Source organism: Homarus americanus, unplaced genomic scaffold (assembly GCF_018991925.1).
Source record: "Homarus americanus isolate GMGI-L3 unplaced genomic scaffold, GMGI_Hamer_2.0 scaffold36188, whole genome shotgun sequence".
In the NCBI taxonomy this organism is placed as follows: Eukaryota; Metazoa; Arthropoda; class Malacostraca; order Decapoda; family Nephropidae; genus Homarus; species Homarus americanus.
The window spans coordinates 2,708,718-2,724,652 of NW_024718183.1; the positions used below are offsets into that span (position 1 = coordinate 2,708,718).

General features: G+C 40.8%; 1 protein-coding gene across 1 annotated transcript in view; it reads left to right on the forward strand.

Moving 5' to 3' along the window:
- Positions 1-546: 546 nt before the first annotated feature.
- Positions 547-15,935, forward strand: part of LOC121859312 (creatinase-like) — a 17,298-nt gene continuing 1,909 nt past the window's right edge. The window contains exons 1-4 of the mRNA XM_042356107.1: positions 547-672; positions 1,289-1,486; positions 9,260-9,386; positions 13,961-14,076. Of these exons, the coding sequence (XP_042212041.1) occupies positions 547-672; positions 1,289-1,486; positions 9,260-9,386; positions 13,961-14,076 (567 nt within the window). The remainder of the gene's footprint in view (positions 673-1,288; positions 1,487-9,259; positions 9,387-13,960; positions 14,077-15,935) is intronic.

Sequence of the window (15,935 nt, forward strand, 5' to 3'; positions counted from 1 at the left end):
CGCTAATTTGAAGCCCAATTTTGTTTGATTACACAGCTTGAGCTGGTAGACTGTTCTATAGACCTACCACCCTCTGTGTGAATAAGTGTTTCTTTATCTACATGAGCTTTTACTGTAGTTATGTTCCCTCATGTTGGTGGTGCGGCGCATCACAAATCATGTTTTCCATCCCTTTCAAGATTTTGAATGCCTTCGAGATCTACCTGTTGTGTTTAGTCTGAAGGGTTGTTCGTCCTAGGGCCCTCAGTCTACTTGGATACTCGAAATAACTTAGTTCCAAATTCATTATTCCAAATGAATGTCACTTATTGAATACCATGAAAATATTATGCTGTTTTACCATAAAATTTAAACCAAATGTAATGAATCGCCTTCTCCTGAATATTGTAGAATTAAGACTGACTAATGTGAGTAAGAAGTAAGTAATATACCCCACAATTTCTTGTCTGAAATCTAAAAAAATCAAAATACTGTAACTGGAAAAATATTATTTTGAGACCAAGGCACTTTAATAAACTTTTTATATTTGTTTTGTTGTATCTCCCTATGGCTATGTCCCATGTCCGAGCGTCCTGTGACATCGAGCGACCAGGGCACAGATGCGACCTGTGTCCCGCCTGCAAGCATCTTGCCAGCTCAAACAAGTCGTTTACGCAACGCAGATGTTTGCTGGTACTTTTAAAAAATACTGCTTTTCAACGTGTGGGACCTGCAGAGCTCCCCAAGAAAAAAAAATCCATATATCAGAGGAGGATGCTGGATAAAAGTTGACGAATTTCACCAACTCTACAAGGAACTTCGCCGAGATCCAAAGAAGGTTCACGAGTACGTCAGAATGTATTCTGATTGGGGGTGAGGCCTATCCTCTCTGAGTATATTTGTTGAAACCCTATCCTAGGAATGCTACAAACAAAGAAAAAAAAGAATAATTGCAGATTGTTACGTGCCCGGCGTTTTGTAGAGTGCGCATTTGAAATTTGTACAAGTAAATGGAGAATTTTAAATAAAGCTATTGAAACCAAAGTAGATATTGCTGTCGACATTGTAAAGTGTGTTACACTTATTGTCATCAGATATTGCAAAAGTTTTTCGTTGCTTATTGAAGTAATCACATATTTTGATCGCTGCCGATTTTTTTTCCATCAGAATTCGTGTGTTAATTAGGTAGTGAGCAATATGTCAAAGTTGTTAAAGTATTGATGTATCTGATGCTTGGGTAATGAATAGCGACTGCAGGTAATCCAAATACTCAATGAAACTTCACACATGATACTCTGGTACTCATCAGATGTCGTCTTGGGCGGTTGGGCGGAGTGTGTGGGCGGCTGGGCGGAGTTTGTGGGCAGCTAAGCAGAGTGCAGGGACCAAAGGGCCTGGTGTGTGGGCGGCAGGGTGGCCTGTGTGTGCACCAGGGAGCCGACGTGCCAGTAATGACGTCACCAGCTTCAGGGAGACAAAGACCTTGAGGATGTACAACGGCCAGAAGGTAAGCGCTCTTATGTGACCTTCACCTAGTGTAGCTCCCATAGTGGATCCCTCAAGTGTGCCTTCACCGATTGTGGTTCCCTCAGCAAGAGTGGGTATTCTCGAGGGTTTAAATGTTAACACCCTCTGGTTCTTTTAAAGATTACTGTCAGGTGGAACACTTCTGCTTTCACCAAGGATATTGAACAAGATTATAGATATTTGTAACAAAAGATGTCTCTTTACAAGTACAGTATTTACACTGATAATTAATCGGCATGAAGAGCAACATAACATATGTGGTATAGAAGTGCCGGACTACCGGTCGGAACAAAAGTCGGGAGTGTAGACACTGGATGTCAAGTGTGGGGTCTTGTATATCAACACGGCACAGGTGGTAAATTGGTGTCTTCTCAACAACTACAAAGGAGAGCAAGTATCCTCCTAACCGGCTCAGGTACTGTACTTGCTAATGGACCCCTCCTCTCTGCCAGCTGCTCCTAGATAAACATTCGTCTACCACGTACAGTATACTCCTACACTTATTTGTTCTTATTTTCATTTTTATAGTACTGTACAGTATACAGTTTTCTCTTTATTCATAAGACAAGTTCTGTGGATACTTACAAATATAACTTTACAGTAAATAACAATCATCTCAGTGACAGCAGTTGTTGGCAACAGGCCGGTATACACAAAACTTTTATCCTAATGACATAATAGTACTGTTAGCTAGCAGTAAAATTTAAAAGTTATACACAAAGCTTTACCAGCAAACTCTTACCGCACAAATAGTTGTTTGTTAAGTACCGCTAAACAGCGGTAAGGATAGCAGGAGTTCATCATGTAAAATGGTCTTATGGCTGAATAACCTCTATAAAATTGGCGTCTTATCAAAAACTACAGCGATGTTCTCCTCGCCGCAAGTTTCACGTTAGGCCTACTGATACCGATCTCTCTGGAGTTTCCGGTAACCAGCTGGACATTACGAAAGTGGTAACATTTCCCCTACGTTTTTTCTAAACGTGGCAAACTATTTCCTGCAGATTTTTACATAGTCAAACACTTTTCTTTGCCAGTTGATGGACTACTTAAACGCAATGTGATAGATGTCCAACCAAGTCATCTTACTATCTCATTTTATGGCATTACCTCTTGCACCATGCAAGGTTCTTTTCCAGTGCTCGAATCCAGGACGAAAGTTTTAACCAACTCTACGACTATGAGGACTGTGAATCACAAGTCCCAGTGCGTCGCCTAACCTACCGTCTCTTTCTCCCTGCGTGATTTTAGCAGCATTTTCAGAAAGAAAAAATAACCAGAGCCACTGTTCAGGAGCCTAAGGTTTTCACTGGGACTGACGAGTCTATTTTTAGGAATCTTCCAGGGTTGAAGGTCTTTCATGTGAATCTACCTTGTGTATAATTAGACCTGGTGGGTTAATGGATATCCTCGTTCTCAACAGAACAGGCACTCCCATATTATTAAGACAAGGGTGTTGCTTGTGTGATTACCCATTAACTACACTAGTGTTATTTTACAACTTACTCAATTCCCAAGTGGTAGTGTTACACACTCACACTTACTCCTAGAAATACTTGCCGACTACGGAAACATTGTAGCTATACCTGGCGAGCCGTTAGGTTAGATGAATTTAACCTCACTTCACATACTGTATCTTTGAAACCGGACACAAACCTGATTTTCATATCAGCTTACAGACTACCTCCTAGTCAACGCTCTGTGGTGGAAGACATGGTTACAGATATGCTGGAACAAGAAGTTATCACACATTCAAAATCCCCTTTCAATAGTCCATTGTTTTTTTGTCCCCAAGAAGAATGAAGGCTGGTGCCCTGTCATTGATTTTGGGCGAGTCAACATAAAATCTCTCCTATTTAGGTCTCCGGTGCCTGTTTTGAGAGACACACTGTAATCTTTAGGTAAAGATAATGTCGTTTTGCTACCATGATCTTCATAGCGGGTATTAGCCTTTCGACCTTCGAAATGGGCTATTGACCTTTCAAAGGATGATTAACACTTTGTTTGGTGATTTGATAGGCAACAAAGTCTATGCCCCTCTTAATGATCCTATCATTATTAGTAAAACTAGATAGTCACCTCGACAAACTACGTGAAGTTTTCAGAAGCTTTATACAGCGGGATTTCTTAAAGTTAAACTTTCCAAATGTGAATTCTTAAGATCTAAAAATCAATTCCTTGGACATCTTGTCGTCGGAAAAGCATTCGTACAGGTGACTGTAAAGCCAAAGCCATAACTCGGCTTCCACGTCCTAAAAACATTGACAAGGTGCGTCGTTTTCTTTGTCTATCAGAATACTACCGTTCATTTATAAAATGGTATGATATTTTAGCTTCGTCGCTGATCAGGTTACTCAAGAAAGGCAAGTCTTTTGTCTGGAATGATGAACAGGAGAATAATTTTACTGCATTGAAGACAGCATTTACCACTGCACCAAATTTGGCATTTCCTGACTGCACTTAACTATTTACACTGTGCACCGATGTTTCAGGACAGGGGATAGGGACTGTTTTCATGCAACTAGACACACAAAAGAAACATAGTGATTGCTTATGCATGCTGTGAAGTTAATGACCCAGGAACACGCTATTCTGTAACGAATATGGAAGCGTTACCAGTTGTCTGGTCTTTAAAGAAATTCAGAAACTTGATTTTTGGCTACAACATAACCGTCCATATGGATCATGTGGCAGTGACGGAGTTGTTCCGTAGTAAAAACCTTTCAGGCAGACTTGCTGTGAGGATATTCCTTTAAGGAACCTCCGGATTTTGATTTCTTTGTTATTATATGAAACTTGAGGCTGTTCTCATGCACTGTATGTAAGACCCAGGGAAAATTAGACAAGCAACTTTCCACTAATTTTAATATAACAATTTAATATAATTTAACATGATGCATTAATCTTCACACTTAATACAAGTGACAAATATCACCTTCTTCACTGTCGTCTGCTAACCACTATAATTCTGCAGACACCACCGTTGTCTTACAGTCCACCGCAACATAATCACCATCAGTTCAAACTTCCTCACAAACACTATCGTCACTATAACACTGCAGGCGTCACCATTGTCTCGCAATCCACCGTCACATAATCACCACCAGTCCACACTTCCTCATAGACACCGTCGACATCCGTTGGTGTGGTGGTAACAAGTTACGTACAGCTCCTTGGTGCTAGTAGCAGTTGTATGGTGGTTAGAGTGGCGATCGCGTGATGTGTGGTGAGACTGGTGACGGCTCCTCACACTCCTGGTGAAAACGGTGTTGCTTCAGCCGCCAGTTCTCTCTTGGTCTTCTTCTTCTTTTATGTTTACTGGCCGTCGACTACTGTGATCATTACGACCGTGACGTTCTTGTGGATTTTATCATGATGGATTTAATTGGGTCGTCTTAATCTCAATCACACCGTTATTATCTATTTATTTATTTATTTACGGGATTAACCCAATCAGGGCCTGGGGGTGAAAATATAATAAAGATAATAATAATAATAATATTAATAATAGGGCAGGGAGGTCACTTTCAAATGTCTCTATTTTTTGTCAGCCAAGCTGACTCTTTACTAGGCGTGAGTCATGACGACGACCCGATTGGGTCATTGTCAAGACTCCGTTTGTCAGCAGTGGTGACTCCACCTCAGCGCTCCGATGTACAGTAGACTGCCCTTGCTCTCTTTTTTTCTTTTATTTTTAAAATTTCTCGGATGGTTAATATGCGAAACTTAAACTAGAATGCTGGTCCGCCCACTGCTGGGAAAACCCCAGCGGGTAGATACTCGATAAGAAACCGTAGAGTTTCTTGACACTGGTTAGTGGTTAATCTTTTGGCAACCTTCTCTGCTGTGACAGGGGGGTAGCAAGTTTCTCCTAACTAATGTAATTGTGTTGCAGGACACTGTATGAGGTAGTGTTGCAGTGAGTTTTGTGCTTCTCTGTTACAGTTCTTACATGTGTGTTCTTCTGCTGGTACCCGTTTACATGGGTAGCCCAGTCTAAGTCGATGAAGGATGCATTCTTCCCATCTTATCTAACCCTTCATGAGAGGTGGTCTCTCATTATTCGTAACCAGATAATACCACATGGCCGTTCGGATTCTAGTGTTAATCTTCTGTCTTTCTATTTTTCACTGGGCAGTTTGTGTTATTGTGGTCTTCTTTATTTACTCCAGACTGGGTGGGATGTCCACCTCAGTGTCTCGCTGTCCTAGAGCACCCTTGGCATCATTTTTTAGCTCATTCATCCCTGAGATTCCGATATGACTGGACACCCAGTTGATGGTAACTTGTCGGTCTTGTCTTCTTAACCCTTGCAGTAGGCCAACAACGGATGTTATAAGATGAATGCTGTGTCTAGGGTCTCTACGCTGTAGTGCTTCAATAGTACGTCGTAAGGCAGTGTGTATTACAACGTTTTGTTGACTGTTTATGGGAGTTTTACATAAGTCTCCAAGTATGTCAGTTGGCTCTACTTGTGAAGTGGAGCATCCATCTGAAGTTTTCCGAAAGACCGTGTCACCCCCTTCTATGGTGAAGGCTGCTCTTGCCTTCGTATTGCTGGGTTTTACGGAACCGTCTGTGTAATACACAGTGCGGTGTTATAACCTTAATGTTTCTTTCTGCTACCTGTCGGAGCTCGTGTAGGTTCCAGTCAGCCTTTCTTGTCCCAGGTTGTAGAATGTTGAAGACTGATGGCGGTGACTCGCACGGTGCTGGAGTACTGTAGTCTGGCTGGGCTCATTGTGTCAGGGCCTTTACTAAGGATTATTTTTTTCAATCCTAGTCGATTTACAGTGTCGGCTGCACATAATAGCCTTGTGATCTTATCAAAGACTTCTCTGTTAAGGTTCAGAGCTCTTAAGACTTCATTCTTGATGACACTTTCCCGTGCCCTGGTAATAAATTTTGTTGTGAAGCGTGCTGCTAATCGTTCCTTTCTGGATCTGAGAGATGTGAGAACTGTCTCCATGTGTAGGTTTTCAATTCTTGTTCATATTGGTGCCTTGACAATGATTCAGAAAGTGTTGCTCTGAGCAACCTCCAATTTCTCTACTGGCATTCAGACAGTGTGTTAAGAGCCGGTGTCACGTAATCTGTTAATGATCGTATGGCGGGTATATATAGAGCATTCTCAGGACTACATGGCCTGCACCCACCTTGGGTCCTGTTTTGGCTCTCATCACATGGACTCTCTTGCCCTTTCGTTTTCTTAGATAATGAATCTTTTCTGCCAAATTTGAGGCCTTTGCCAATCTAGATGCCTAAGTATTTGTATACATTAACCCATTGTAGGGCAGTGCCTTGTCAGGTGTCATTGGATCATTGGACACAAACCTCATGGTTTTCGATTTTGGAATTGATATTTTGAGCCCAAGACCCATACATTCTTTACTGATGAGGTCTCGTGCCCTTTGTGCTTTGGTGATCTGGTTTCTGCCTTTTACCACTAATGCTAAGTCATTAGCATAGCATGGCATAGCAGTCTGGTACCTCCTTGAAAGGGGAGCCGACCTAAGTTTTGCATGAGGATGTTGAAGAGAGTTGGACTAAGAACTGCTCCTTGTGATGTGCCGTTTTCCAGTCTTTGGTAATCTGAAACTTGTCGTTGGGAAGCAACCGTTGCTGTTCTATTTAGGAAATAGTCGGCAATCCAATCTAGTAAGCATCCCTTGACGCCTTTCCGGGCCAGAATAATTACAATAGACTGTGCATTCTCCATCCAGCTCAAATGCTTTTTCTATGTCAAGGAATACTACAATTGCCTTATTTTGACCTATCGATCCCAAGAATGTGGCCAAACTGTGTGCAGTGCTGACATCGTTGGTGAAGTCAAAGATGTTGTGTTTAAGTGGTTCAGTTTTCCAGAGAAGTCGTATAAGGACCATCCTTTCGGTCTGAAATTCTGGGGATCATTGAGTTTGGGGATGGGAACTATGTTTGCCCTTTTCCAAGCTGTCAGGAGTCTACCAGCTGACCATGATGCATAGATAACTGTGAGAAGACCAAGGTCACCAGCAGGTCCTGCATTGGTGACCTGGTAAAACTTGGGCCGTGTAGTATATTACCGTTTCCAGGAAAGTGAATAATTTGTCAGGCAAGATTTTCACTCCATGAATCCATGTTGTGATGCATTGACGAGATTGCTCGGTCAAGTGTTGGATGATGGCGTCCCTCTCAAAAGAGTTTGCATATACAGTATGCGATGTTAGGCTGATCGGCCTGTTGTTTTCTGCTGCACTTTTTCTATCCTTCCTATATACTGGGATGAAGTTAGTTGATTTCCAGTCCCTAGGCACTTTTCCTTTCTGTGTTCCGTCCACTCTAGAAGTTTTGAGTTCTTTCCGTCTAGTTATTTTTCATTAAGTAATTTCATTAATGATTGTTATACCCCTTAATTAAGCTTTAACCTCTAAGGTATACAGCCTCCTAGGTACAGGCAAGTCATCCAGCATCTCTTGTGTAAACATTGATGTAAATCAATCATGTAGGACAATTATTGTCTTTATCTTTCTCCATCGCCACATTGTATTCATCCTTTAGAGGGCCAACAGTATCTTTAGTTTTCATTTCTTTCTTATTATTTTGGGCTAATTTAATTTCGAAGTGCCGTATAATTGATCGAATTTCTTGGTTGACCACATTTCGCTGTTTTTTTTTATACTACATAGACTGCATATTATATTGTGCTCTACCATAGGTGATATTTTCTTTTGATGTTACACTTTACACATTTTTCTACTGCTGTCTCAAGGATTTCAGTGAATTCTTGTCATGATTCATCTGCACCATGTTTCCTTTTTAACGACGTCCCCTCCAGTTTACTCTATGTAGTTTATTCCTCGTGAGCTGGTAATCCTTATTGTTAAAGTCGTAGTATTCCTCCTCAACTGCTTTCTCCCGACTTTCAAGGATTGTAAACCACCTTAGGAAGTAGTGGTTGCTGGCCGGGGTTAGTTTTTCCCCGACTTGGACCTCGTCCACCATTGCCTTTTCAGCCGTTAAGTCCAAATCCAGATGTTGCTCCCCTTCGTGGGTTCTGGCACGTTGTTGTATTGAGGAATGAGAAAGGACAGGGCCACAAGAGGTGGTGGTGTACTACTGTATGTCAAGGAACTCTTGACAGTCGCCAGCAATGATGAGCTAAATGGAATGGGATCATCCAAATCTGTTTGGTGTAATATGAGAATACAGAATAATAGTAAGCTGTTGATGATGCTGGGAGTCTTCTGAGATGATGGTGATAGAATTCAAACAAAGATAATGGTGATGAAGATGATGCTCATTCCAAACTAATGATGATGGTGTTTCATTAGAGGATAAAGATGGGTGTGTTTATTATACTATAATGCTGATGAGGGTGTTCATTTTAAGATTATGATCGGCGTTCATTATAAAATAATACTGATTATATTCAGTAATAAATTGTATTTTATTTTAGAATATAGATAATGATGATCAATATGATACAATGCTGATATTCATTATAATATATTGCTGGTGGGTTTCATTAATTAAAAATAAGTTTTCTTTATAGGATAACGAAGAGTTATAATTCTAGAATTCTAAGAGTTCATAATTAATGGTAGTGTTTCATTATGCAATGATGATGTAAAGGTTTTGTTATTAGATATTATGAAGTTCATTATAAGATAATTGCATTTTAAGATAATGATGATGGTCTTCATTGTAAGATAATAAGGTTGATAATAAAATTGTGATGGTGTCAGTGTTGAGGTTTTGTTCCCTGGGGCAGGTGTCACCGGGGTTGTTCAGCCAAAAGGAAGTTGAGGGGAGGATCACCAGGCTGAGGCAGCACATGGAGGGGGAGGGATTAGCCGCCTGCCTCTTCACCTCTATTCATAACATCACCTACTACACAGGTAAGGCCACTCCCTCTGCCAGGAAATGCCAGATATACTTTTAATTTTATGTAATATTTTGTATACTTTTGAGGTGGTCAACTTTCTTGAGAATCTCTGTAAACGGCCATGGCAGGGTAGGTCAAGAGGGACTATGAAAAGCAATGAAGAGTTGCAACTATATCTTTCGCTCGTCAGGCCGCACCTCGACTATGCGGTTCAGTTCTGGGGCCCTTATTATAGAATGGATATCAATTCACTGGAGTCGGTGCAGCGAAGAATGACTAAAATGATTCCGGAACTTAGAAACCTTCCATATCAGGATAGGTTAAAGAAACTTAACTTGCATTTCCTAGAAAGACGAAGAGTGCGGTGAGATATGATAGAAGTATTCAAGTGGGTGAAAGGAATCAATAAAGGTGATATAGATAAAGTTCTTATAATATCCGAGCAGGATAGGACTCGGAACAACGGATTTTTGTTGGATAAGTTTAGGTTTAGGAGGGAGATAGGAAGGAACTGGTTTACAAATAGGGTGGTGGATGAGTGGAACAAGTTTAGCAACTTTGTAGTAAGTGCTGGAACGCTGGAAAGTTTCAAAAGGAGGCTGGATATATTCATGGATGATAGAGAGTTGTAGTAACTCTCGACAGGAGCTGCCATGCACAGGCCAACCGGCCTATTGCAGACTCCTTATTTTCTTATGTTCTTATGGAGTAAAGTTGATGGTAGATGTGTAAGCTACGGTATGGTAGAGTCTCCCTAAGATGGTCGGGACATGTTAAAAGGATGCAGGAGGAGAGGATAATAAAGATGTATAGCAGAGAAAAGTGGAACAATATATTAAAGGGAAAACTGCATGGGGAGAACAAAGTAGGTGTGTATGAATAGGGCGATTTGGAACCTCTTCCGCCTCATTGTTGGTCTTACAGAGAACTGAATGATCGGTCATGTTGGTGGGCGTCGTTGCGGATCGCTGAGTGAGGTGGCTGGGTGAATTGGCCTGTAGGAACAGAATTACCAATACAGTATATGCTGCCTTACAGCTAGCATACGTTAACTAATAAACTACTGATGATTGTAGGTGTATGGGTGGGTAACAAAATTTTTTTAAATTAATTTTAATAGTTTCGGGTGCTTTCGTGTAATTCACATCTTCAGGGGTGAGTACACTCAGTACAGACTAAGGAGAAATACTTGAGAAGGCTAATATATACAGTAGAGGAGAGTGAGATCAAGTCCCTAGGGGACAGCAGGGGTCCACAATGTTCTGGTCATAAGGCAGTGACCCTTTCTAATCTTCTTAATCTAAAGAAATTGACCATTCTATCTCTAAGCACAGCAGTTGTCCATAGTCAGGTCATAGGGTAAGATGACCCAACCTTCTCACCTGGTTACAAATCTTCTTAATCACAAAATTATCCAGTTTGTACACTCGGAAACCATATTCTCTAGCCCACCTGGGTCGGTGCTGGAGGTTAGTACAGTGTCCTTTCTGGACGGGGGGCCCACTCTAACTATCAAGAGGCAACACACGCACGAACACACACAGTCATAGTACGGCTATATAAATGATATTATGTATAAATATTGTATATGGCATTTTATACTCTGCATTATCTTCATTATATATGAACGAGAAGAAAAATTACCGTAGGTTGTAGTTACGAAAGTATGAATGGAAATAAACACTTCCAAACCACCCAGTGAGTCTACACAACGTTTACAGCGCTTGTGTGTGTGTGCCAGACCACGATGCTTCCACCACACCCCATCAATCGTGTTTAATTTAACTACATATTACAAAAACCTTAAATTACATGTGGCTCAGTCACTCCTTATTTGACACACTTATAGTGTAATACTTTGACCATCCCACCTGGGCACATGGAGGCCCACAGTAACTCTCAAGGGGTAACATGCACACGAACACACAAGTTATGATATGAACCCTTCCAGGCTTCACTATCATTATCATGTTATGTTCATCGTGCTCTGTATCTTGGTAACTAGTCATAGTATCAATACATGACAGTGTTATTAGTATAATATTGTAACTTTTTACCTACAGTTATTGTTGTAAATCATGGACAGGAAGGATACATAAATTGTAATATCAAGTGTATGGTTCGCTCAAAGCCACCCCAAGTCAGACAACGCGTCACACAAAGTTGCACTGTGTGTGTGTGTGTGTGTGTTCTGTAACATTAAGCTTCATCCTTAGTAGGTAAGATGTTTCATATAGAGGTTTCTCCCATTCGTCACTGTGAGCATCGTCCCAGAGCACATTGTTTCCATCAAAACCATGGTTCATCCTTATTTCCCTTCTTCCGTGTAACTATATCCATATGGCTAAGTGCTTCCTTTTCATTTTTATATTTACCAAAATAATGTGGATCAGTTACTCGTTATTTAACATATACATGCACTTAGAGCATCAAGATTGTTTTGTAGGCATGCCTATTGGTTAATTGAAACCCCAAAGATGTGGTGACTTCTCTTCCACCCCATTGCCTTCTCTTCTTCCTTCTCCTCCACCCCCATTCTAATTCCCATCATCATCATAATCATCAACCAGGAGCCTTCTACATGCACACCTCAAAGTATGTGTACTTGACTGCATTTATTTTTCGTTTGTATGTAATTTTCGGTGAGCTGGAACCAATTACCCAAAAACCCATTGAAACAATGGTTTTGGTGAACGAATTTTTCTGTTAACATGCAACCTTCTGGAAGGAATTGTGCTCGTTAACCGAGGGACCACTGTGTGTGTGCGTGTGTGTGTGTGTGTGTGTGTGTGTGTGTGTGTGTGTGTGCGTGTGTGTGTGTGTGTGTATATATATATATATATATATATATATATATATATATATATATATATATATACAAAATAACTAAAAGGCAAGTGACGGGTGAAGAAGGTTCAGTATAGGGTAAAGAGTGGATGGATGGATGGTTGGATGGAGGAGTAGGATCGTCAGCAGCAGCACCACCCCAAGGGGCAGCAGAGGGGGGCAAAGGGTTGGGTTTCCTTTGCAAGACTGGCACTGCCACGAAAGCAGCCCAAGCACCAAAAAAACGCCAGGAGGCGCACACCTTCAGGTTTTGGTGGCCACACCAACACAATAAACATAGGGAGAACGGAATGTAGGTTAACCGTAGAGTTGTTTGTCAAAGATGGATAGTGCAAGTTGGAGAGGAAGAGTTTTGAGTCTTTGATCTTGAAAATATCGAACTACTCTAGCATGGAAAGGATGAGAGTGTCATCGAAGTTTTTAGTGAAACCGGGAGACAGATCGTTGAGCTTTTATGTCAAATTTATGAGCAGAAATGAGAAGGAAGGAGAGGTTTTATAATTTACGGTATAAGTAGTGTTTCCACCTCCTGCCAGTTTCGCAGGTGTCTATGACTGTCAAAGTGAAGCACTAACGAGTTTGATGTACGATGGTTTCTTATGTCATTATTATGTTTATTGAACAGAACTCGTTAGTGCTTCACACTGACAGTCACGAATGCCTGCCGAAATGGCAAGAGACGATAACACTACATATGTGATATGATAAAAGAGCAAGAAAGACAACCAAGGCAGCCTACATCACAACGAAACAAAATCATCAAATTATCGGGTAGGAATTAGGAGCCTGGCCAAGGCGCACCGAAGACGGCAGAGTCGGGGGAGAGTAAACGTCCTTCAGGAGGACGTTTTCCCGGAGGTATAGCACTGTTTGTCATTGACGTCACACTACGTGGTAGTGGTGAGGACAAACAAAGCACTGTTTACCTGTTACCCTCGATAATACTGTATATTCAAATGACCAATGCTACAATTATTATCTTACTCATTAAAAGATCTAGAACAAAATATACTAAAATATAACAGCTGCCAGCATAATTATGAAGTATATATTTCTATTGAGAGGTTGGCCCTCTGTTCCCATCTGCCGCGTTTCTACTGCACTTGTGCCACGCCGTCTCAAATCTATTTTTAGTAACATCCGCGAATGACGAACTTTGCTCTCTGGGGGCTACCGTGCAAGGTAGTGCTGCTGCTGACAATCCTAGAACAATATTATTGCCATCAGCCAAGCCCGGGTTAACGTTTTCCATCCCTTTTAAGATTTTAAATGACTCAGTGAGTTCTGTCCTTTTGTGTCTTGTCTGAAGTCACTTGGATAAACCAGAGGAAATAGTTCCGAAACCATCTTAGTCACTCGGTGTTGCACCTTTTCTAGGGAAGCTAAGTGTTTCTATGGGTAAGGTCTCCATTCTTGTATTTAGTAACTCAGATTGCAGCGTACGTGAGATTTATATAGTTGAAGTATAGTTTTGCTATATTTGTATTCAAAGGTACGCTTTATAATTCCCAAGTCCAGGTTTGCTTATTCATTGCTGCTTCCACTTGTTGCACTGCCACGCCATTAACCATTTTTAAGTCAGGAAGGCGAGCCAGATAGGGGTGTCTTGGTTGTTCATATAATCATACGAGTCCAAATATTTTACTTCAGCTCAAACATTAATGAATTCAAATTGATATGATTTTGAATATGAATTACATGTTACGAAGAAGGAAATACTGACTGAAATACCTGATGCAGGAGGCTTCGTGTACTGTGCCTTCGGCAGACCATACGGGTTGCTAGTGACCCCTGAGAAGCACGTCACCATTTCTGCCCTCGTCGATGGTGGCCAACCATGGCGACGGTCACCACATGTAAGTTATGTTCACCGCCCATACCTACGCCCACGCTTACATTCACATCCACCTCCTGTACACACAAGTGCCTCTGGCTGCATGTCCCATCATGCAGATGTGAACAGCCCAAATTGTAAAATGTGTGATCAGACATGTAGCCCACACTCTACCTCACTACGTCTGATATTTTAAAAGATAATTTTTCTGAACAGATTAAAGCATAGCACACCACTGTATTACTAATGGTAACATGCTGTAGCTCACATACTAATATTGAACCCACATTTTTTAACAAGGAAATAAGTTAATTACATAAAAGACGCAGATACACAATTTACTCCTAATATTCTATAATACTCAGCACCATGAAAGTCTAACCACTGCTCTGTAATACCACTGATCGCATGGGAATTGGGTGCCCAATAAACTAGCTGTTATCTGAGGCATAAGTGAAAAAAGAAACATTCATTGTCTCACCCACCAACACTCACCAAGACTCACCCACCAACACTTACCAAGACTCACCAACACTTACCAAGACTCACCCACCAGCACTCATCTACCAACACAAATTAAAACCTAGGTGTACCTAACCTTGTTACAAAAAGGTGTGCTTAGCTAAACTTTTTCGTCGTTTATATGTTTTTGCAATTCCTTCCGAAAAGTTTTCTTAGAAACTATTGTGTACCTAGAAGATATCTTCCTGTAAAAAATTATCATAACAATCAAGGAACTGATAAATATGATGGTAGGTATAATAAAACCAGGTAGGATTATACCGGAAGATAAGTATAAAGTGAAGAGAATCCTGTAAGTCAGGAAACTGTGTCTCATTAATATAAGATAGGAGGTTTAGCTTATTAGAAATAATATGGAGATTTCTGAAACTTATATTTAAGGGAAATGGTATAGGAATCAGGTCAGAAGTAATATTTGTGACAAATGCAAGACGATGACGAGTAGGCAAGGTTGTGATTGCATTACTGCTAATTTCACAATAGTCTGGTGCTATATGATAACCTTCTACCATTAAATGTTTGCCTACATCCTGGCATATAAGTATAACACTGGTTTGATTCGGGACAAAGTAATATTGCACATTATTAACATGTGCGTGAAACACTAACCTATGTGGTACTGGAGTATATACACATTGTTGTAGAACTGTAGAGGCATTAGTTTGTAACAGAGCTAATTCACATGCAGTTTCCGCAGCCCGCGTGAATGCGAAAGCATACGTCGGACAAACATGCAGATGCAAATATGTTGATTTACAATGATTTAGGACTTCATGCTTAGCCACAGTAACTAATGAAAAATCCTCTGATACTACTATTAGTTCAGTTTGTTTGTTCAGAATTAATATTCTCATTCGCTTTTAGTGGAAATGGTTCCAAATGCCATGCTGCATTAATTTTTTTGTGATTTTAGTGGAATGTGTAAAAGTATTTCCCTGTGTGTTAATGTTGCTTCTAATAAGGGATAATAATATTCCACTTCATGCTCCTGAAAGATAGGAGGTAGATGATAATTAGTTTCAGATACATGCAACGCGGCAATTAGTTGATGGGCTGTGCAATGGCCCTATTTTGTTTCCTAACCGCGTCTGAAACTGCAATCATTTTATTTCCTAGTTTGGCCACATCTTCGGCGGTTGCCGTACCAAACAAGGTGTTACTTATTAATCCTACTGTAAGATTGTACCATCGTACGATATGTTTTCCCATGTAGAGATGGGGGCTTGTCTTTGGCAGCGCCAGGTTGCCAGTCACCAGCTGACGCTGTTAGAATAAAGTCTACAAAGAACGTGGACTATGACTCAAACCTCTCACATGGCGCAGTGAGTAGGATATGTCGGGGCCCGACACGCCATTACA